Source organism: Delphinus delphis, chromosome 5 (genome assembly GCF_949987515.2).
Source record: "Delphinus delphis chromosome 5, mDelDel1.2, whole genome shotgun sequence".
Classification (NCBI taxonomy): domain Eukaryota; kingdom Metazoa; phylum Chordata; class Mammalia; order Artiodactyla; family Delphinidae; genus Delphinus; species Delphinus delphis.
The window spans coordinates 17,515,356-17,539,659 of record NC_082687.1 but is presented as its reverse complement, the minus strand read 5'-3'; the positions used below and the strand labels follow the sequence as shown (position 1 = coordinate 17,539,659).

The 24,304-nt window shown below is 38.5% G+C and overlaps 1 protein-coding gene across 1 annotated transcript in view; it reads left to right on the top strand.

The window, feature by feature from the left end:
- LOC132425677 (all-trans-retinol dehydrogenase [NAD(+)] ADH4) overlaps window positions 1–17,262 on the top strand; it is a 31,596-nt gene extending 14,334 nt beyond the window's left edge. The window contains 6 exon segments of the mRNA XM_060011909.1: window positions 1,116–1,347; window positions 3,943–4,203; window positions 7,660–7,696; window positions 7,699–7,794; window positions 8,286–8,424; window positions 13,880–17,262. Coding sequence (XP_059867892.1) covers window positions 1,116–1,347; window positions 3,943–4,203; window positions 7,660–7,696; window positions 7,699–7,794; window positions 8,286–8,424; window positions 13,880–14,006 — 892 coding nt within the window. The 3' untranslated portion in view covers window positions 14,007–17,262.
- The last annotated feature ends 7,042 nt before the right edge of the window (window positions 17,263–24,304 follow it).

The window sequence follows — 24,304 nt, the reverse complement described above, 5'->3', positions numbered from 1 at the left end:
TAGGCAGTCTGGCTCCAGAGTCAAAATTTTTAATTGCCTTATTCTCTACTGAGACTATAGAAAGATCTGTTTTTGCTTAATTCTAATTGAAACTAGTTATTTTAGAAGCTAAAATTTTACTACTCTTACATAGATTACTGTGCCTCAATTTCCTCATCTATAAAATGGGGACAATAATAATGCCTACTTCACAGGGTTTTGCAGATATTCAAAGAATGAACACACCCTTTTGCAAACCTTTAATAATAGATTTTGACAATGACCATCAATTCTCTCTAACGTCACAAAAATAGAGATAAGGTATTATATGCCTCCAGATGAAAATACACAACACTATTTTAGCAATATTCCTACAAAAACATAAAACCTGAATCAGATCAAGCATTTAGATCAAAAATACTAGTTTAGAGGAAATACAGTGATGGAGAAACATGTTAAACCAGATTACAAGAGTGTAATCAGAAAAATCTAGAGTGAAGAAAATTCTGGAGGCCAAATGACTGTTTCTTCAACAAATAAATGGCAGGGAAAAAACAAGGGGTGGGGTGAGAACCTATAAATTAAAAGAGACTTAAGAGACATATCAACCAAATGCAATGTGTGGAACTAAAAGAATCTTTATCTTTTAGAGACACATACTGAAATATTTACAGATGAAATAGCGATGTCTAGGATTTACTTCAAAATAGTCCAAAGTGGGGAGGATAGGTGCTGGTGTTGGGGAAGCAGGTAGGTAATAGATGAAACTAGATCAGTCATGAATTGATAATTGCCAAAGCTTGGAGATGGTTACATGAGGATTCATTTTGCTATTCTTTCTACTTTTATATGTGCTTGAGTTTTCCATAATACAATTTTTTAAAGAAATACATGTAAAGCCCTTAAAAGAGTTTCTGGCACATAAGAAGTATACAGTCAAAAGTGTATTATTATTATCATTATTACCTTTAGACCAATTCTGACTATATATTTAGGTGAAAATTCTCAAGCCGTTTTTTTTCAATTTTTCCATCTAATAAAATTATCATAACGAATACATAACGCCTAATTTTTTTCTTCAGGAAAGTAATCAGTGGTCCATCTACTTTCTCTTTTTTTGTATCTTTTTCCCCTAGGCATTTCAAAACTCCTATGGGTGATCAAAAATTAATGGAAGACAAAACTAGCAGGTTTACCTGCAGAGGAAGACCAATTTACCATTTCATGGGAACCAGTACCTTCAGTCAGTACACTGTAGTGTCAGATGTTAACCTTGCCAAAGTTGATGATGATGCCAGTTTAGAGAGAGTTTGTCTGCTTGGTTGTGCATTTTCAACTGGCTATGGTGCTGTAGTCAACATTGCCAAGGTAAAATACTTAATCACCAGGTTGTGTAAAATAGACATTACTAGGAGGCAGCATGATAAAGCAACCAGATTTATCTTCAAAACCTGGCTCTGCTGTTTATTACCTCTGTGATTTTAGGCAAGTTATTTAACCTCTCTATTCCCATCTCTCTACCATAATATCTACTACAAATAGTTGTGGGGATAATTAAATCATATTACATATGTAAGACATCTGGCCCAGAGGCTAGCATATAGCTGGCACCCAGTTCATGTTCTTTTCCTTTACTCGAATGTTAGATTATAGACTGTCCCTGATTTAAATACAGCCTGATAAATATGTCCCCTAAATGCGAATGCTCGTCCTGGGGCAGCAGACCCAGTCAAGAGACAACAGAAACCTCCACCCATCTCCATAGAGCCACCCTACTTTCTCCCTGACACAGCAGATTCCTCTCTCTCAAACTGTAGTAATTCATCTCTGCTTCTCACCCTGTGCCTTTGTGGCTTCAGGGGAAGGTCTCAGATGGCAGCCCTGATGATGGTAAGATGCATCCCTGGAATTCCATGTTAGAATTTAGCTTTTACAAAGCTCTTCAACTGAGAGATTAGAGAGATGTCAATATCACTTGGACGCTTCAAACAACCTCCTTATTGGAACCTCCTTGACATCAATCTTTTCCCCTTGACTCTAAACTGCAAAATGCAACCAGAGTGATCTTCCTAAACAAAAAATCTGAAGTTTTTATTCCCCTTTAATTATTCCCCTTTTCCTTCAATATGCTGTAGTCATTCTTTCTCCTTCTTCCTTTTGTGGCTCACTGTTCCCCTGGGCCTGACCCTCAGTCTCTGGGCTCTGGACTGCGTCTCTGGACTTTTCACACCTGGCTCCCACCAACACTGCCTGGAAAGCTCCCCCACTTCTTCTGGCTGACTCCATTTATTTATCCCTTCCTGTTGGAAGCCTACTCCCCCCTCCCAGGCATGCATGAGGTATCCCTCCCTCCCACTTTCCCCTAAAGTTTCTGTATTTAACCCTGTCTTCCTTCTTATCACACTATGAAGAAATTTCCCATTTATTTCTCCTTCCTATTAGATGATTTGCTCTGTAAGGGCAAGAATTCTCTCTTGTTCATTGTGATAGCTCCAGAGCCTAGCCCTGTGCCTGGCACATAATACGAGCTTGATAATTTTTCAGCAAATGAATGAATAAAGCCAGGTTCATGTGAAACACCTAGAACGCCTTGGTGAGGCTTGGTCCTCAGCCTTGCAATCCAAATATTCTTTTTTATCAGATTCCTTAGAGTTGTTCAGTGCCAAGGAAACAAAGTCAAACTAACCAAAATAAGAGGCTGATCTAGTAGCCAGAATATCGAGATATGACTTTTCGTTGAGAATTACATCAGCCATAAGAATGCTACTCTTGGCTCTTAGTGTATTATCTCCCTCTAAAAGTTCATTCATTCATTTATTCATTAACAAAAATGTAAAACTATATGGGAGGTCAAACTACAATCGGAAGGCTCCTGGAGGAAGGGTGTTGCTAGTTGGGTGGAGTTCAGAGTTGATGTGACCCTCCAGTCAAGGCGTAGTTTCCTCGAGCTAACACTGGAGACACAGGGAAAAATTACTGCTCTTTGCCACCACACCCCACCCTGCCCTTTTCTGGACTCCATGCTGACTGTCACCTTCTACTGTTCTAGTCTTTCTTCAGGGATATTAACACTAGAGATTCAGCCACAGTTTTCTTTTAAATCTAGTCAGAACTTACCTAAACTCCCAGAATCTGCTCTTCCTGCTACTGAGGAATAGCTAAACCACCTCACGCTCAAAGAAGAGAAATAAATCTGATAGGAACAAGTTAAGAGAAGTGAAGCGTCAGTAATTCTAGTCAAAAGGCAAGAGCTTTAATAATGTTTAATTTACTTCTGGGAAGAAAAGTGATGCATAAACTCTGATTAATTATTGAGGACCACTCCCCCAGTATCACCAGAACTCTGGGTTCTTTTAAACCTATTTGTATCCTTTACTGCCAAATTAATCACATTTCATAGAGATCTTTGGAAGCATAAAAATGTCCTGTAACAGTGTTGTCTGCAGATAGATAATCAGTGTATATATGTCAGTGCTACTCTCTCACTTTGATCTATTTTAAAAAGAAACCAATAAACCCATTAAAATGTGTGGGCTTCAGTTTTTGTTCTCATAACACCAAAGGGAAAAGGAAGACAAGAAAATGATTTTCACTTGGGTTTGTTCGTTTTGAGCTGAATATCTAATGGTCTTCAAGTGTTTCTGCAGATTTAGACAGTGATTCATCCATTTTCATGTTGGCAAATTGCCCCCATTTAGCTATATCATTTAGTTTTATGACAGGCAGTCTTTATTTATATGGTCCTGCCCCCACCTCACTCGGTCCCTATTTTACAAAGTGGGACCAGGGACTCCTGGTGGTCCAGTGGTTAAGACTCTGTGCTTCCCATGCAGGGGGCACGCATTCTATCCCTGATCAGGGAACTAAGATCCCGCATGCAGCACGGAGTGGTCAAGAAAAAAAAAAAAAAAAAAAGTGGGACCAGCTGCTTGAGAAGTTAATGTATAATTTTCTTGCCTGCAGGTCACACCTGGTTCTACATGTGCCACCTTTGGCCTAGGAGGTGTCGGTCTTTCAGCTGTAATCGGTTATAAAGCAGCAGAAGCTTCCAGAATCATAGTTATTGACATCAAAAGTGAGAAGTTTACAAAGGCCAGAGCCCTTGGAGCCACCAACTGCCTCAATCCTAGAGACCTAGATAAACCCATTCAGGAGGTCATTGTTGAAATGACCAATGGAGGTGTGGATTTTGCCTTTGAGTGTGTAGGTGGAGCTAAAATCATGGTGTGTATATTTTTTATAGTAGGATATAATAAATATTGCTTATTAACATTTATAATATGTGCATCTTAATATACTTATTAAATTTTAATATTTATATACATGTATAAGTTATGTTTAAGAATAGTTATTAATACTATATTAGATATCATATGTTACATACATATAATTAATTTTTACTTATTAATAAATATTAATAATTACTATTTAATATTAATGTGTTATTAATATTTGTTTATTCTTTCACATGAAAGTCAGCAAAAAATTAAGAGAAAACTTAGAAATAAAAACTTTCAAAGAATTGTGCCTATGAGAAGTGAGGAAAAAAAACAGAAAAGGCAGATTTAGAGGAGGGAATAGACAGGGTGAATGGAGTCACCCCTAACAGCCAGAGGTATCCACTCTCATCTTAAAGTAGAGCAAGGAGATGTTAGCAACCTACAAACAAGCCAGTTCTGTCCATCAGATCTCAATAATCAGGCTGCAGAATTAGGTCCAAATTACATATGTGAAATTTTCAATTAAAAAAGTCAACAAGCTGCAAAATTAAAAACTCAATCTTTTTTTCCTAAACACTACAATTTTGTATCATTCAGATTTCTTCCCTCTCAGGACAGGAAAGGAGGGCCCTTCTGAGTGCAGGGCCCTGGGCAACTGCACTGGTTGCAGGCCCACATAGCCAGTCCTGTCTGTTCTGCTCCAGAAAATGGGGTAAAGAGCCAACTGCACAGGCAACATAGGGAGAAGTTAGCCTCCAGAGCACGCAGCCTTAGTCTCCAGCAAATATTCACCTAATGCATCTTTGCTCAAAGCCACTAGGTAGAGTTTTGTTTTGTTTTTTTTAACAAGATGACCAAAGAATTCATCAGCTAACTTTTCTGCCAATGGAGGCTTCTTAGTTCATTAGTGAGAGCTGTGAAGTAGTTATGACACTATTCCCTTTTATTTACCCCTTCACTCAGCCTGGCTCCTAAAACTCTCCTCTAGAGAGGGTACACAGAATGAAATTCTGTACTTCAACCTCCCAGGAGCAGGCTTTGGCAATTTTCCCCTCGGTTCTTACCTGACACAACATGATATGACAAAAGAGAATGGAGACTGGGAAGGCTGCCCTTCCTGGGTCTTTCCTCTTAGAATGGCTTCATTATAATAGTGCAACTGCTTAAAAGAGGATCTGGCAGGTAATAAGCACTCGATAAATGGTAGCTATTACTGACATTCGTGCAGTGAGGACCCCTTGTACTGCACTGCTTCCCTGCATCCAAAGCTTCAGGCCTTGCTTTTTCAATTGTCCTTGGCACCTGTGGCCTTCAATGTGCCACATCCCTCCCTCCACTTCCCACAGCTCATATGTTTCACAAACACTGAAATTCAGCCCACTTATTTTTCTAGTATAGAGATTCTCAAAACTGGCTATACTTCAGAAGTACCTGGGGAGTTGTTGTTTTCCAGTATCAGTGAATTGACCCATACCCAGGATATTCTCATGCATTGGTTCTCAAGCTGAGAACCACTGATCCAAAACTTGGCAGGTTCTATTATTAACTTATTTATTACACCAAGAAACGTATTTTAAATTATGGAATAGAATTACACTAGAGAACCCAGATAAAAAGAGATGGGTTTAATCACAAAAAGATGGGCTAACTACCCTTCCACCAAAAGCTTCCATAACTAGGGAAAGCTTAATTTCTACGTTGTGGAGGAGATTCCAGTAATGGGAATGAACTTAATTTCAATGACCACTAATGCTCTAAAGCAGTCTAAAGAACCCAACAGAACAATTAGAAATTTACAGTAATGGACAATTTTATAAGATTTTGAGAATTAAAAATTCTCATCAAAAGTTATCAGAGGCTACCAAATAAAACCCTGTATTTGCATATAATACCCATTTAACTAAGTTATAATTATGGAGGTTAATTCCCTGCTTGGAGCAAAGCTCAGAAATGTAGAGAAGGGCAATAGGAAAAACATTAAATTAAAAAAAAACAAACAAACCAGGAGTAATGTAGGCAGCTACCTTAAGGTTGCAAGCAGTGCCTGTGCTCTTTACCTCTCTCTGTGGATCTCTCTGTACAATATACATTAAACAAAAATATTTCTGCCATATAAGAAGTATAGAAACTAGAAGAGTTGCTATTTAGAAATGTTAGAGATTCTCAAAACTATAAATACATATTCAAATAAAGATTTCAAAACACATTCTAAAAGTTCTAGGTCATTGCATTGCCCATCCCTAGTAAGACAGACAGAGAGAAGAGGGAAAGAGTTTACTGTACTTCAGATTGCTTCTTTCATATAATGATCAGTGATGAACAGGAATGGTATTCCTATTGGGACTTCTGTAGAAGTAAAAGTTGCCTCAACAGGTGAGAACAAAGTTAACCACTGGCTATGGCAAACAATATGGGATAAGTTTATATTTTTCTTGTATAATATTAGTCTCAAAAGATTTTAAATGTTCAACTATAACATAGGGCTTCTATGTGGAATGGCCATCCACAAGTTTATATCTTTCTTAAACTTATTTACATTTTCAATCTTGGCATTTTTATATTAACTCCAAACCTGCAGTAGGTTACGATAATATTTTCTCTTTCTCTCATGCAAAGATCAATGCAAATCCCCTGGGCCCCTGTCTTCCATGTAGTGATTCAGCAATCAAGGAAGTTCAAATTTGTGGCTTTACAATCTCAACAAGAGGTCCTCTTGGTTGTTAGAGTAGAAGGGACAGCTGGCGGGATGTACACTGGCTTTTCTATTTTGGCTAGGAAACAGCACACGTCACTCCTGCCCATAGCCCAGAACTAGTCATATGACTCTACTTAACTGCAAGAGAGCTAAAAAATATAGGGAAGCAGACGAAATGTTTGACGAGCAGCAGCCACTGTTATTTTCTGTTTAACCATCTTGCCTTCTGTTTTAAATAGCATTTCTTTTAAATTATCCTACATTGAGATCTGCTAAGTTTACAGTATATGCCTCATTTTTAGACTCTAGTGAATACTTATTCACCCTCTGTTCGTGACTTAATTTTGATCCTTTGTCCCTGGAATTGCAAATATCTTCATATATACCATTGTACCTGGTCAAAAACTTGTTGACTAGAGTTTATAATATCTTCTATAGATCTTTCTTTACCTTCATGTATGCATATTTTTCTTGATATACAATGAGATGCATTCTGGGTTCAGCATAAGTGTGGTATTAAACAGAGTAAAATATGTTTGGTTTCTTTTCAATATCTTTTTTGATGACATTCAAAATTTTATTGGATATTCTATCTGAAACAGAACACTGGTGCCTCAAGTCTCAATCTACAATATTACAACCTCATTAGCCATTATCTTTTATGCAGAGTTGTGTAAAATTTCCCTAAACTATTGTACAAACCCACATTGGAATTCATGTTCTACTTTTCTACTTACTCAGCTAATCTTTTTGTTTGACCTTCAGAGAGCAGCCCTTGACAGCATAACAGTAGGTTGGGGAGTATGTACATCATTGGAGTAAACGTTGGTGACAACGGATTGAGTGTTTCTGCAGTGGAGCTAATAATGGGCCGTACTCTAAATGGAACAAGCTTTGGTGGTCAGTTTTTTTTTTCTTTTAATTTTCTTCATAGTAGTACTCAAATTATCATAATTAGGATTATTGAAAGGAAAGGAAAATAATTTATTTTTTAAATATTGAGTGCCTAGAACATATCTGAAGACTACCTGAAAGCTATTTATTCTATTAGTTACTTGAAAGTAAACAGAGTTTCTTTATAGAAGGATAACTATAATTTGCAAATTGAAATTCAGTTTGCATTAAAATAGACCAACATAGGGGAACAAAAGGTAGACAGTGATCAAATTGAGATACCTCCTTATCTAGAATTAGAAAATAATCTTGAATTTTTCTTTTGAAGAAAAAAAATTTAATAGATAGAAGTACAAAAAATTAAACATAGCAGGGGGATAAGCTATTTGAAGCAACCCAAATCTGACCTGATAATTTCATTCATTCGACAAACACTGGTTAAACTACCTTTTCATGTCAAGCACCATGTCTTTATTTGGTATTTTGGCCAATTACAGATTGGAAAGGTATCGATTCTGTCCCAAAGCTGGCTGCTGACTACAAGAATAAGAAATTCGATCTGGATGCACTGGCGTCCCATACCCTTGCTTTTGACAAAGTTAATGAGGGATTTGACGTAATGTACCAAAGAAAAAGGTAAATTACCAAAGAGATGAGTGAGCAGTTTGAAAAACCTTTATGATGATTCTATTTTCATTTGATGTTGAAAACTAACCAGTGTGTCTTTTCTGACACTTTCCACATCATCAGAAGTACTCAATGTCCTTAAAAGATTAAATAGTGGCCATTTGCAAAAAAGAAAACTTCCTACTCTATTTCCATAATGTACATGGACATACACTGTTCCAACATAGAGTGGTGATATAAACTGACACATATTTTCCCCTTCACAAATTGTTAACTCAGTTGGGGCTGCTCCATAGCAAGAGAGGTTTCTAGAGTATAATGTCAGGTTCAATATAGTACAATATGGCCCTGAGTCTGGAATCACTGTGGTCTGCGACTGACACAGAATGCCCACTCCAGGCCCTTCATTATCAGACTCAGGTGAAAACCATGGAGATGTGAGTAGTGAGTGGCAGGTAACAGATACTTAAAGGGTTCCCCAACTGCCTCATTCTCTTGCTTTGTCATGGTTGTCTTACAAGTGATTCAAGTCTACAATTTTAGCTACATTGTGCTCTCTTGGCATAGACCCTGAGAAATGATTTATAAAAATGTCCCAATCAGGGGATCCCTGGTAACTGGGGAGTGGGTAAGACTAGGATCAATGATTTTGGTTAAAATAATCAACCACAGTGTTGATCAATAGAAGCAAAGGCCAAAACACCAGGAACAGTGTTACACAGAAGAGATGCAAAAAGGCAACAAAAAGAAGTGAAAGGGGGAAAGTACATAGTTAAATGACAGGACTTTGAAGCAGAGAACAAATGTTGCAAAAGAAGAAAATAGGTCCATGGTGTGAGAACCAAGGATACTTCCTGGGTAAGAAATCTGAGAAAATATCTCTATTCATATGAACTCCCTAATTTGCAAAAGTGTTAACTGCAATGTAAAAAAAAAGACGTTCAGGGCTTCCCTGGCGGCGCAGTGGTTGAGAGTCCGCCTGCCGATGCAGGGGACACAGGTTCGTGCCCCGGTCCGGGAAGATCCCACATGCCGTGGAGCGGCTGGGCCCGTGAGCCATGGCCGCTGAGCCTGCGCGTCCAGAGCCTGTGCTCCGCAACGGGAGAGGCCACAACAGTGAGAGGCCCGTGTACAGCAAAAAAAAAAAAAAAAAAAAAAAAAAAAAAGACATTCAATAAAAAGAAAAGAACACTTAAGAAAATGGTAATAGGAACATACATATTGATAATTACCTTAAGTGTAAATGGATTAAATGCTCCCACCAAAACACATAAAATGGCTGAATGGATACAAAAACAAGACCCATAAATATGCTGTCTACAAGAGACCCACTTCAGACCTAGGGACACATACAGACTGAAAGTGAGGGGATGGAAAAAGATATTCCATGCAAATGGGAATCAAAAGAAAGATGGAGTAGCAATTCTCATATCAGACAAAATAGACTTTAAAATAATGACTATTATAAGAAACAAAGAAGGACACTACATAATGATCAAGGGATCAATCCAAGAAGAAGATATAACAATCCTAAATATTTATGTACCCAACATATGAGCACCTCAATATATAAGGCAAATTCTAACAGCCATTAAAGGGGAAATTGACAGTAACACAATCATAGTAGGGGATTGTAACACCCCACTTTCACCAATGGACAAATCATGAAAATGAAAATAAATAAGGAAACACAAGCTTTAAATGATACATTAAACAAGATGGACTTAATTAATATTTATAGGACATTCCATCCAAAAAAAAAAACAGAATACACTTTCTCCTCAAGGGCTCAGGGAACAGTCTCCAGGATAGATCATATCTTGGGTCACACATCAAGCCTTGGTAAATTTAAGAAAATTGAAATCGTATCAAGTATCTTTTCAGACCACAATGCTATGAGACTAGATATCAATTACAAGAAAAAAATCTGTAAAAAATACAAACACATGGAGGCTAAACAATACACTACTTAATAACCAAGAGGTCACTGAAAAAATCAAACAGAAAACCAAAAAATACCGAGAAACAAATGACAATGAAAACACAACGACCCAAAACCTATGGGATGCAACAAAAGCAGTTCTAACAGGCAAGTTTATAGCAATACAATCCTACCTCAAGAAACAAGAAACATCTCAAATAAACAACCTAACCTTACACCTAAAGCAATCAGAGAAAGAAGAACAAAAAAACCCCAAGTTGGCAGAAGGAAAGAAATCATAAAGATCAGATCAGAAGTAAATGAAAAAGAAATGCAGGAAACGATTGCAAAGGTCAATAAAAGTAAAATTGGTTCTTTGAGAAGATAAACAAAATTGATAAACCATTAGCCAGACTCATCAAGAAAAAAAGGAAAAGACTCAAAACAATAGAATTAGAAATGAAAAAGGAGAAGTAACAAGTGACACTGCAGAAATACAAAGGATCGTGAGAGATTACTACAGGCAACTATATGCCAATAAAATGGACAACCTGGAAGAAATTGACAAATTTTTAGAAAAGCACAACCTTCCGAGACTGAACCAGGAAGAAATAGAAAATATGAACAGACCATTCACAAGCACTGAAATTGAGACTGTAATTAAAAATCTTCCAACAAACAAAAGCCCAGGAAGAGATGGCTTCACAGGCGAATTCCAACAAACATTTAGAGAAGAGCTAAGACCTATCCTTCTCAAACTCTTCCAAAATACAGCAGAGAGAGAAACACTCCCAAACTCATTCTACGAGCCCACCATCACTCTGATACCAAAACCAGACAAAGATGTCACAAAAGAAGAAAACTACAGACCAGTATCACTGACGAACATAGAGGCAAAAATCCTCAACAAAATACTAGCAAACAGAATCCAACAGCACATTAAGAGGATCATGCACCATGATCAAGTGGCGTTTATCCCAGGAATGCAAGGATTCTTCAATATACGCAAATCAATCAATGTTATACACCATATTAACAAATGGAAGGAAAAAAACCATATGATCGCCTCAATGGATTCAGAAAAAGTTTTTGACAAAATTCAACACCCATTTATGATAAAAACCCTCCAGAAAGTAGGCATAGAGGGAACTTACCTCAACATAATAAAGGCCATATATGACAAACCCACAGCCAACATCATTCTCAATGGTGAAAAACTGAAACCATTTCCACTAAGATCAGGAACAAGACAAGGTTGTCCACTCTCACCACTATTACTGAACATAGTTTTGGAAGTTTTAGCCACAGCAATCAGAGAACAAAAAGAAATAAAAGGAATCCAAATCGGAAAAGAAGAAGTAAAGCTGTCACTGTTTGAAGATAACATGATACTATACATAGAGAATCCTGAAGATGCTACCAGAAAACTACTAGAGCTAATCAATGAATTTGGTAAAGGAGCAGGATACAATATTAACGCACAGAAATCTCTTGCATTCCTATACACTAATGATGAAACATCTGAAAGAGAAATTAAGGAAACACTCCCATGCACCACTGCAACAAAAAGAATAAAATACCTAGGAATAAACCTACCTAACAAGACAAAAGACCTGTATGCAGAAAACTATAAGACACTGATGAAAGAAATTAAAGATGATACAAACAGATGGAGAGATATACCATGTTCTTGGAATGGAAGAATCAACCTTGTGAAAATGACTATACTACCCAAAGCAATCTATAGATTCAATGCAATCCCTATCAAACTACCAATGGCATTTTTCACAGAACTAGGACAAAAAATTTCAAAGTTTGTATGGAAACACAAAAGACCAGGAATAGACAAAGCAATCTTTAGAAGGAAAAATGGAGCTGGAGAAAGCAGGCTCCCTGACTTCAGACTATACTACAAAGCTATAGTAATCAAGACAGTATGGTACTGACACAAAAACAGAAATATAGATCAATGGAACAGGATAGAAAGCCCAGAGATAAACCCACGCACATATGGTCACCTAATTTATGACAAGGTAGGCAAGAACATACAATGGAGAAAAGATAGCCTCTTCCATAAGTGGTGCTGGGACAACTGGACAGCTACATGTAAAAGAATGAAATTAGAACACTCCCTAACACCATACACAAATATAAACTCAAAATGGATTAAAGACCTAAATGTAAGGCCAGACACTATAAAACTCTTAGAGGAAAACATAGGCAGAACACTCTATGACATAAATCACAGCAAGGTCCTTTTTGACCCACCTCCTAGAGTAATGGAAATAAACCCAAAAATAAACAAATGGGACCTAATGAAACTTAAAAGCTTTTTCACAGCAAAGGAAACCATAAACAAGACGAAAAGACAACCCTCAGAATGGGAGAAAATATTTGCAAATGAAGCAACTGACAAAGGATTAATCTCCAAAATTTACAAGCAGCTCATTGCAGCTCAATATCAAAAAAAAAACCAAACAACCCAATCCAAAAATTTAGGTCCAGAAGACCTAAATAGACATTTCTCCAAAGAAGATATACAGATTGCCAACAAACACATGAAAGAATACTCAACATCACTAATCATTAGAGAAATGCAAATCAAAACTACAATGAGGTATCACCTCACACCAGTCAGAATGGCCATCAAAAAATCTACAGACGGGCTTCCCTGGTGGCGCAGTGGTTGAGAGTCCACCTGCTGATGCAGGGAACATGGGTTCGTGCCCCAGTCCGGGAAGTTCCCACATGCCGCAGAACAGCTGGGCCCGTGAGCTATGGCCACTGAGCCTGCGTGTCCGGAGCCTGTGCTCTGCAACGGGAGAGGCCACAATACTGAGAGGCCCACATACCACCAAAAAAAAAAAAAATATATATATATATATACAAACAATAAATGCTGGAGAGAATGTGGAGAAAAGGGAACCCTCCTGCACTGTTGGTGGGAATGTAAATTGATACAGCCACTATGGAGAACAGTATAGAGGTTCCTTAAAAAACTAAAAATAGAACTACCATATGACCCAGCAATTCCACTACATATATATATATATATTCCACTACATATATACAATGGAGTACTACTTAGCCATAAAAAAGAATGAAATAATGCCATTTGCAGCAACATGGATGGACTTAGAGATTATCATATTAAATGAAGTAAGTCAGAAAGAGAAAGACAAATACCATATGATATCACTTATGTGTGGAATCTAAAATATGACACAAATGAACTTATTTATGAAACAGAAACACAGACATAGAAAACAAACTTATGGTTACCAAAGGAGAAAGGGTGTGGGGAAGAGATAAAGTAGCAGTTTGAAATAGCAGATACAAACTACTATATGTAAAATAATCAACAAGGACCTACTGTATAGCACAGGGAACTATATTCAATATCCTGTAATAAACCATAATGGAAAAGAATACAAAAAATAATATGTATATATATGTATAACTGAATCACTTTGCTGTATACCGGAAGCTAACAACATTGTGAATCAACTATACTTCAATTTTTATTTTTATTTATTTATTTAGGCCATGCCACGCAGCTTGCAGGATCTTAGTTCCCCAACCAGGGATGGAACCCTTGTCCCCTGAAGTGGAAGCACAGAGTCCTAACCACTGGACCGCCAGGGAATTCCCTATACTTCAATTTTTTTAAAAGAAAAAAAGTGGGGAGCGGAGAAAAGACCCTTTCCTTCCTGCCTTTGGATACTGTCATGTAAGGACATGACAGTCTGGAGCTGCAGCAGCCATCTTGCAACCATGATGGGAAAGACGAGACTGGCAGAGAAGTTGAACTAGAGCCTTGACATCATTGAGCAGCAGAATTTACCATTCTCTTTCATTAAAATGTCCAGCACTTTCGGAAGCAACCATCTACCCGCCACAGGCTTTGAATGGCTCATGTACTTTAACACTCTTCTACAGCAAAAATCTTGTGGTCCCTAAGGCTTTGCCTTTAATACTTTCTTACTTATTTCCAGTAAATCAGAGTTGATTTTCTATTAACTGTTCCACCCCTGCATACCTAGAGATAATCTACTCCTTAAAATCAACTGGATTTTCACTGCTTTCAGCCTCAACAGGTCGGATAATTAATCCCAGACTGACCCATTCCCCTGATGATCTGTTTTCTTGCAAAATTCCTGATACTGCTTTTGACCGACTTCATTGCAAGTCACAGGAATCAATTCTGGCTAATTTATAATGATAAGGAATTTATTATTGGGCAAGTCCTAGAACTATCAAGAGGACTAGAAAACACTTTCAGAGATTTATAGCTTGAAATTATGTCCAAACCCAGGCAGCAGAACTGATCTGATCACCATTTTTCTTGACCTCAGGTTCAAGATGCCGCAGACTGAACCATCAATTCCACCCCTGGACAGAGGACACCGCCACTGGCTTGACTGCCATTACTGCTACAGGAAATTAAGTCCACAGTAGAGAAGGAGTGAGGGACTTACTTCTTCTCCCTTCTGTGCTCCATCTCCTCCCACTTCTTGCTAGCTACTGCTTCAAGCCCCCTCAATTGTCCAGCCTGGAAAAGAGGAGAAATTTAGAGGAAAAGACTACATTTTATACAACCAATACTGTTGCAATCTGATATTGGTGTCCTTTGGGTGCAGCATCTTTTAGATACAGAATTCCTTCTTGAGTGGGGAATTTCTGTGGGTTTCACAAAGAATCCTCTGACCCAGTAGGGATCTCCTACCTGCAACTCCTTTATAGGGATGATTCTTTCTACAACTGGACAACTAAGACGCTACCTTCAACCCTTTGCTTCCACAAGGGTCACCTTACCTCTCCAGATGGATTTCTGTGATGAAGCTCCTTTTAAAATAATCTACAATTGTATCCCTTTGCAGTTTCCACCTTTGGTCCATGGGAAACACACTTGTGTCCTTGTCCCCACTAAACTCTGCTCTACTTCATTCTGCCACCAGCCTTAAATTTATTTCAGGTAACAGACCTTGCATCTTCCACGTTTCAGAGAAAATACTTCAAGCTTTTTGAGTGTTTTTCTTCTCTTGGCTTCAGATGAGGGGGAAGTGCTCCCAACATACTTACCAGGAAGTAGGAGGGGCATATACAGCACACTGACAACTCTCTCCAAAGAAATTCTCCCTCCAAACCATTTCTGCCCTTCCCCATGGATTCTTTGCCCTCCCTTATATAGCTGAGAGATAGGAGATGAGCTAATGCTGACAGAAGATGTCTCTTAGCATGTCCTACATAAGGTACTCTAGTACCTTGCTTTAGAACGTGAGGGTAATTTTGGCACCTATATTGCTTGGCCTTGGAGTTTTTAGCCAAAACTGAGACAAAATGAAAAGTTCCATTTTAACTTCCTGTTACATTTAATCATGAAACTATCCCTTGTACAGGCATACCTCAGAGATATTGCAGGTTTGGTTCCAGACCACTGCAATAAAGTGAATGTGGCAATAAAGTGAGTCACATGAGGTTTTTTTTTTTTGGTTTCCCAGTGCATATAAAAGTCATGTTTATACTACACTGTAGTCTATTAAGTGTACAATAGCATTATGTCTTAAAAAAAAGTACATACCTAACTTTATCACTAAAAAATGCTAACCATCAACTGACAACACAAGGTTGCCACAAACCTTCAATTTTTAAAAATTCAATATCTGTGAAATGCAATAAAGTGAAGCACAATAAAATGAGGTATGCCTGTACTTCTCCAGCCTGTCAGGTTTTCCAGAGTCTCCATAGTTCCAATCAGGAAAAGATATGTTCAGGTTACTTACAATAATGGATAACTTATAATACATTACCTACAAAAAAACATAAGGAAAATTTACCTCTTTGGGATCGTTGCACCACCCAAGGAGTCTCTGACCCCCTAATTCTGTGATATGTGTTCGTCTTGAAAAATAACAGGAAAAACTGCACAACACAATTCAGATTTGCAGCTGCAAACTAGGTGTCCATCTACTTTGTATGCTATGTGTATGTGTGCTTTCCAAAGAGAAAGGATTTGATGGGTAGATTTCGAGCCTCAGTATTTAATAGAATTAGTACCAACCACTTCTGGCTCCCCTGTGTTTAACCCATCTGTGGCAGTTCAGTTTCCTGTTCCAATTCAGAGGGGCCATAGCAAGGGCTATCTCTACCTCTCTAATGGAATATGTACCCAAGCAATGTCAACTGAAGCTGGTAAAACAAAAAACAAAAAAAGTTCCCCTCAAAATGTAGCAGACATTTATGGCTTCATGAACTCTTCCTTCAATTCATTCAATACTTATCTTTATTTCTTGTGAGCTCTATGAAATATGCTTCAACTTTCTGAAGTCTGTTTGACTATGTCTAGTGTACACTTACTTGCATGTTACAAAGTCTAAAATGACAGGTCATTTTCACCTAATAAGCCCTTCAGTTCAAAATGAGCTGAATTAAAAATAAATTTAAATATAAATGTTTCAGACATTAGATGAAATTCCTAAAAATCTTACATGTTCTGGTATAATATTATAAGTCATAATTCTAGTTATTACTTTAAAATGCATATCTCAGAAATAAAAATAACTTTTAAAAATAAGCTGAATTATCTTAAGAGTTAGAATTAAGTACAAGTTAACAGTGTCATTCATTGTTTCCTCTCTTCTATTCAATGAAATGGAGAGCACAGTAGGTCAAGAATTTAACAAAGGGCCTGCTTCCAAATGCTGCCAGGAGGTTGAGATTCCCCAATACTTTTATATTTTGCTGCTATACCAACTTTGTGATCTGTACCTGGAAAGATCACCTGTATCTCCTACCTGCTCAGGCTATTTCTAATTTAGTCCACACTAGCAAATTCTCTAATGAGACTGAGGGCCTCTGATTTCACCTTGTATCAATTTTGTCTTCTCATAGGAAGTAGATGAGACTTAAACATCTACTTGTAATTCCTGTCTATTATTATTATTTTTTTTTTTTTTGCGGTACGCAGGCCTCTCACTGTTGTGGCCTCTCCCGTTGCAGAGCACAGGCTCCGGATGCGCAGGCTCAGCAGCCACGGCTCACGGGCCCAGCCGCTCCGCAGCATGTGGGATCTTCCCAGACCGGGGCACGAACCTGTGTCCCCTCCATCGGAAGGTGGACTCTCAACTACTGCGCCGCCAGGGAAGCCCTATTATTTTTTAATACACTTTATTTTTTAGAACAGTTTTAGGTTCACAGCAAAACTGAGTAGAAATACAGTTCCCACGTACCTCCTCCTCCCTACCGCACACACACAACCTCTCCCACTATCAACGTTCCCCACAATACTGGTACATTTGCTACATTGATGAACTACTTTGACACACCATTATCACCCAGACTCCTATGTTAAGGTTCACTCTTGGTGTTGTTCATTCCACAGGTTTCGGCAAATGTATAATGATATATATCTACCATGTAGTATCATAACAGAATAGTTTCATTGCCTTAAAAATGTTCTCTGTTCCACCTATTCAGCCCTCCCTCCCCACTAACCCCTGGCAATCACTGATTTTTCTACTGTCTCCATAGGTTTCTTTTCCAGAATGTTAAATGTATAGTTGGAATCACACAGTATGTAGCCTTTTCGGATTGGCTTCTTTCACTTAGTAATATGAATCTAAGATTCCTCCACGTCTTTTCAGGGTTTAATAGCTCATTCCTTATTAGTGCTCAATAATATTACATGGTCTAGCTGAACCACAGTTTATCCATTCACCTACTGAAGGATATCTTAGTTGCTTCCAAGTTTTGGCAATTATGAGTAAAGCTGCTATAAAACTTGTGTGGACATGAGTTTTCAACTTTTGGGTAAATACCACGGAACAGGATTGCTAGATCACATGGTAAGAATATGTTTAGTTTTGTAGGAAATCACCAAACTGTCTTCCACAGTGGCTGTATCATTATGCATTCCTGCCAACAATGAATAAGAATACCTGTTGCATTTGGTGATGTCAGTGTTTTGGATTTTGGCCATTCTAACAGGTGTGTAGTAGTACCTTATTGTTTTAATTTGCAATTCCCAAATGACACATGATGTTGAATACCTTTTCATATGCTTAGCTGCCATATGCTTCTTTAATGAGCAATATGTTCAGATCTTTCACCGCATTTTTAATTGGGTTTTTTGTTTTCTTATTGTTATTTGCATATTTTGAAAATGGCCCTTGATCAGATATGCTTTGTTAATATTTTATCCAAATCTGTGGCTTCCCCTATTCTCTTGACAGTGTCTTTCACAGAATAGAAATGTTGTTTTATATTAATGAAGTCCAGCTTATCAATTATTCCTTTTATGGATCATGCCTTTGGTATTGTATTTTAAGAGTCATCACCATACCAAAGGTCATCTAGATTTTCTCCTATGTTATCTTCTAGGAGTTTTATAGTTTTGCATTTTACATTCAGGTCTATGATCCATTATGACTTAATTTTTGTGAGGTCTGTGTCTAGATTCATTTTTCTGCATGTGAATGTCCGGTTGTTACAGTACCATTTTTGAAAAGACTGTATTTTCTCCATTGTATTTTCTTTGCTATGTTGTCAAAGATCATTGACTTTATTTATGTGGGTCTATGTCTGGGCTCTCTATTCTGTTTCACTGATGTGTCTATTCTTTTGCCAATACCACACTGTCTTGATTATTATAGCTTTATAGTAAGTCTTGAGGTTGGGGGGTGGCAGTCCTCCAACTTTCCTCTTTTCCTTCAATATTGAGTTGACTAATCTGGGTCTTTTGCCTCTCCGTACAAACTTTAGAGTCAGTTTGTCAATAACCACAAAAATATCTTGCTGGGATTTTGATTGGAATTGGGTTGAATCTACAGATCAAGATGGGGAGAAATGACATCTTGACAATATCAAGTCTTCCTAACCAGGGACTTCCCTGGCAGTCCAGTGGTTAAGACTCCGTGCTCCCAACGCAGGGGGCCTAGGTTCAATCCCTGGTTAGGGAACTAGATCCTGCACACCACAACAAAGATCCCGTGTGAAGCTACTAAAGACCCGGCACATCCAAATAAATAAATAAGTCTTCCTATCCATGATCTGGACTATCTCTCCATTTATTTTGTTCTTGTTTGGTTTCTTTCATCAGTTTTGCAGTTTTTCTTCAGAGATCTGGTACATATTTTGTTAAACTTATATCTAAGTATTTCATTTTTCCCATGCTAATGTAAATTGTATTGTTTTTAATTTCAAGTTCCACTTGTTCATTGCTGGTATATAGGAAAGCAACTGACTTTTGCATACCACCTTGTATCCTTCAACCTTGCTATAGTCGCTTATTAGTTCTACAAGTTTTTTGTGGATTCTTAGACAGTTATGTCATCTGTGAACAAAGACAGCTTTATTTCTTCCTTGCCAATCAGTATATCTTTTATTTTCTGTTCTTGTCTTATTGTGTTAGCTAGGACTTCCAGTATGATACTGAGAGGGAGTGGTGAGGGGGGATAGCCTTGCCTTGTGCCTGATTTTAGTAGGAAAGCTTCTAAATACTTTCCTATCATTAAGTACATTGTTAGCTGTAGATTTGTTGTAGATGTTCTTTATCAAGTTGAGAACTTTCCCCCCATTCCTAGTTTCCTTAGAGTTGTCATCATGAATGGGTGTTGGATTTTGTCAAATGTTTTTTCTGCATCTATTAATATGATTGTGTGATTTTTCTTCTTTAGCCTGTTAATGAAATGAATTACATTAGTTGATTCTCAAATGTTGAAACAGGCTGCATACCTGAGATAAATCCCTTGGTTGTGCCATATAACTCTTTTTATTAATTACTGGATTCAATGTGATAATAGTTTGCTGAGAATTTTTACATTTTTACCCCTTTATCATTATGTAATGCCTCTCTTTATACCTCATAATATTTCTTGCTTTGAATCTGCTGTCTGAAATTAATACAGCTACTCTAGCTTTCTTTGGAGTAGTGTTAGCATGTTATATCTTTCTCCATCTTTTTACTTTTTTTTTTTTTTTTTTGCGGTATGCTGGCCTCTCACTGTTGTGGCCTCTCCCATTGCGGAGCACAGGCTCCGGAAGCGCAGGCTCAGCGGCCATGGCTCACGGGCCTAGCCGCTCCGCGGCATGTGGGATCTTCCCAGATAGGGGCACGAACCCGTGTCCCCTGCATCGGCAGGCGGACTCTCAACCATTGCGCCACCAGGGAAGCCCCATCTTTTTACTTTTAACCTATATGTGTCTTTATATTTAAAGTTGGTTTTTTGTATATAAAATATATTTGGGACTTGTTTTTTGATTCAACTGACAGTCTCTATCTTTTAATTGGTGCATCTAGACTATCGACATTTAAAGTGATTACTGATATAGGTGGATTACTATCTATCATATTTGTTACTGTTTCCTATTCGTTGTCCTTCTTCTTTGTTACTGTTTTTGTCTTCTCCTTTTCTACCTTCTCTGGTGTTAATGCAGTATATTACATGATTCCATGTTTCCTTCTTTCTCAGCATATCAGCTATACTTCTTTATTTATTTACATCTTTATTGGAGTATAATTGCTTTACAATGGTGTGTTAGTTTCTGCTTTATAACAAAGTGAATCAGTTATACATATACATATGTTTCCATATACTTCTTTAAAAAAATTTAGGGGGCTTCCCTGGTGGCACAGTGGTTGAGAGTCCGCCTGCCGATGCAGGGGACACGGGTTCGTGCCCCGGTCCGGGAAGATCCCACATGCCGTGGAACGGCTAGGCCCGTGAGCCATGGCCGCTGAGCCTGACGTCCAGAGCCTGTGCTCCGCAACGGGAGAGGCCACAACAGTGAGAGGCCCACATACAGAAAAAAAAAAAAATTTAGTGGTTGCCCTAGAGTTTGCAATACATATTTACAGCTAATCCAAGTTCACCTTCAAATAGCAATATATGGATTCTTTGGTAGTACTAATACTTTACAATAACAAAATAATCCTAATTCCGCCCTCTAATCCCTTGTATCATTGCTGTCATCCACTTCAATTATACATAACTATAATCATCAAATGTTCTTGCTGTTACTACTTTTTTTAATGAGAAGATGGAATTGGAGGTAGGTTATTTTCAACTATTTATTTATTCGGCTGCGTTGGGTCTTAGTTGCGGCATGCGGGATCTTTTGTTGTGGCATGCAGGATCTTGCATTGCGGCATGCAGGCTCTTCATTGCGGTGAACGGGCTTCTTTCTAGTTGTGGCGCATGGGCTCCAGAGTGTGGGGGCTCAGTAGCTGCAGCGCACAGGCTCTCCAGTTGTGACATGTGGGCTCAGTAGTTGAGGCTCACAGGCTCTCTAGTTGTGGCACACAGGCTTAGCTGCCCTGCAGCATGTGGGATCTTAGTTCCCTGTCCAGGGATCGAACCCGTGTCTCCTGCATTGGAAGGCAGATTCTTAACCACTGGACCACCAGGGAAGTCCCACTATTATTATTTTGAACAAACATTATCTGTTAAATCAATAAAGAAAAATAAAAGTTTTTATTCTACCTTCACTTATTCATTCCCTATTGCCCTTCCTTTCCCTATTTGGATCTGAGTTTCTGACCTGACTCACTTTCCTTCTCTCTGAAGAACTTCTTTTAACACTTCTTGTAAGACAGGTCTTCTGGCAACAAATTTCCTCAATGGTTCTCTGTCTAAGAAAGTCTTTATCTCTCCTTCACTTTTAAAGGATAAAGTCACAGGACACAGAATTCTAGATTGGAAGGTTTTTTCCCTCAACACTTATATACTTCACTTCACTATGTTTTTGCATAGGTGATTTCTGAGGAGAAATTGGTTGTAATTCTTATCTTTGCTCCTCTTTTGGTAAGGTGCTTTTTTCCCTCTGGCTTCTTTCAAGATTTTTTCATCTTTGATTTTCTGTCATTTGAATATGTTATGCCTAGGTGTAGTTTTTTCGTTTGTTTATTTTTGTTTTGTTTTTTGGCATCAGCCTCCTTGGTGTTCTTTGAGCTTCTTTAATCTGTGGTTCAGTGTCTGACATTAACTTGAGGAAATTCGCAATCATTATTGCTCTAAATATTGCTCCTGTTTCTTTCTCTTCCTTCTTCTGGCATTCTCATTATGTATATGTTATGCCTTTTGTAGTTACCCCATAGCTCCTAGATATTCTTTTCCATTTATTTCAGTTTTTTTTTTCTGTTTGCTTTTCAGTTTAGTAAGTTTCTACTGACATATCTTCAACCTCATAGATCTTTTCCTCAGTTATGTACAATCTATAAATAAACCCACTGGCACTTCCCTGGTGGCTCAGTGGTTAAGAATCCGCCTGCCAATGTACGGGACATGGGTTCGATCCCTCATCTGGGAAGATGCCACATGCCGTGGAGCAACTAAGCCCTTGCACCACAACTACTGAGCCTGCACTCTAGAGCCCATGAGCCACAACTACTGAGCCCGCGTGCCGCAAATGCTGAAGCCTGTGTGCCTAGAGCCCGTGCTCCGCAAGAGAAGCCACTGCAATGAGAAGCCCATGCACTGGAATGAAGAGTAGCCCCCGCTCGCCGCAACTAGGGAAAAGTCTGTGTGCAGCAACAAAGAGCCAATGCAGCCAAAATAAATAAATAAATTATTATTATTATTTTTTTTAAACAAAGGGCTTCCCTCATGGTGCAGTGTTGAGAGTCCACCTGCCGATGCAGGGGACATGGGTTCATGCCCTGGTCTGGGAAGATCCCACACGACGCGGAGTGGCTGGGCCCGTGAGCCATGGCTGCTGAGCCTGCGCGTCCAGAGCCTGTGCTCTGCAACGGGAGAGGCCACAACAGTGAGAGGCCCGCGTACCGCGAAAAAAAAAAAAAAAGCCCACCAAAGGCATTCTTCATTTCCATTTCAGTGATTTTAATTTCTAGCATTTCTTTTTGTTTCTTTCTTAGAATTTCCATCTTTCTGCTTACATTATCCATCTGTTCTTGCATATTGTCTATTTTTTCCATTAGCACCCTCAGCATATTAATCATAGTTATTTTAAATTCCTGATAATGTCAACATCACTGCAATATCAAAGTCTGGTTCTAATGCTTGCTCTGTCTCTTCAAACTGTGTTTTTTGCCTTTTAGTATGCCTCGTCATTTTTTGTTGAAAGGCACATATGATATACTTATTGGGTAAAAAGGTGGTAAATAGGCCTTTAGTCATGTAATGGTAAGGTGTAGGAGAAGGGGAAGGTTTCTGTAGTCTGATGATTAGATCTGGGTCCTTCAATGATACACACAAAGACAGAAATAAGAGTACCTTTAAGGAAAAAGGATGACAGGATGAGTCTGGGACAAGTTGAGTCTGAGATAATTGTGAGATATCCTAATGGAGGCAGAGGTCTAGAAGGCAGTTGTGTGCCCAAGTCTGGAGTTTACTGGGAGCCATCCTGATTCATAATCTAGAAGTGGTCCTTATATAAACAGAAGTTAAAAGCCATGGTGTAGATGAGTGGGTAGAGTGAAAGGAAAGGCTTCGGACAAACTTTTTGGGAGCACTAACCCTTAAGGTATATACTGAGGGAAAGGAGCCATTAAAAAGACTGAGCAGCAAGGAAGAAGAGTGGTCTGTTCAGTAGAGCCATTTTAATAAAATTCAGCATCCATAACAGAGTTTAAGAGTAAACTGGCAAATACTTCATCCTCCCTCTCTCTACACTCTGGTCCACTCTTAAAACACATCAAATGCATCCATGTTTCAGAGATTTTTCCCTGCCCACTTCTCCTCCTCGCAAAGTTCTCTCCCCATGTCCTATCGACCACCATCAGAAATCCTACTCACCCTTCAGCAGCAGCTGGCATAGGAGCCTGGTGTAAAATGAAGGATGTTGCCCACCATCCAATTCTGCAAGGATTGAGTCACTGGCCACTGCAGTCGCTGACCTACAGTGCATCCTGAAAGGAATTCAGGGTGAAGATCAGGAAAGTGGCACTCCGTGCTCTGGGAAAACAGGAGAAACAGGCCCTTAGATAGTGAGAAATATTTCAAGAGAAACTTT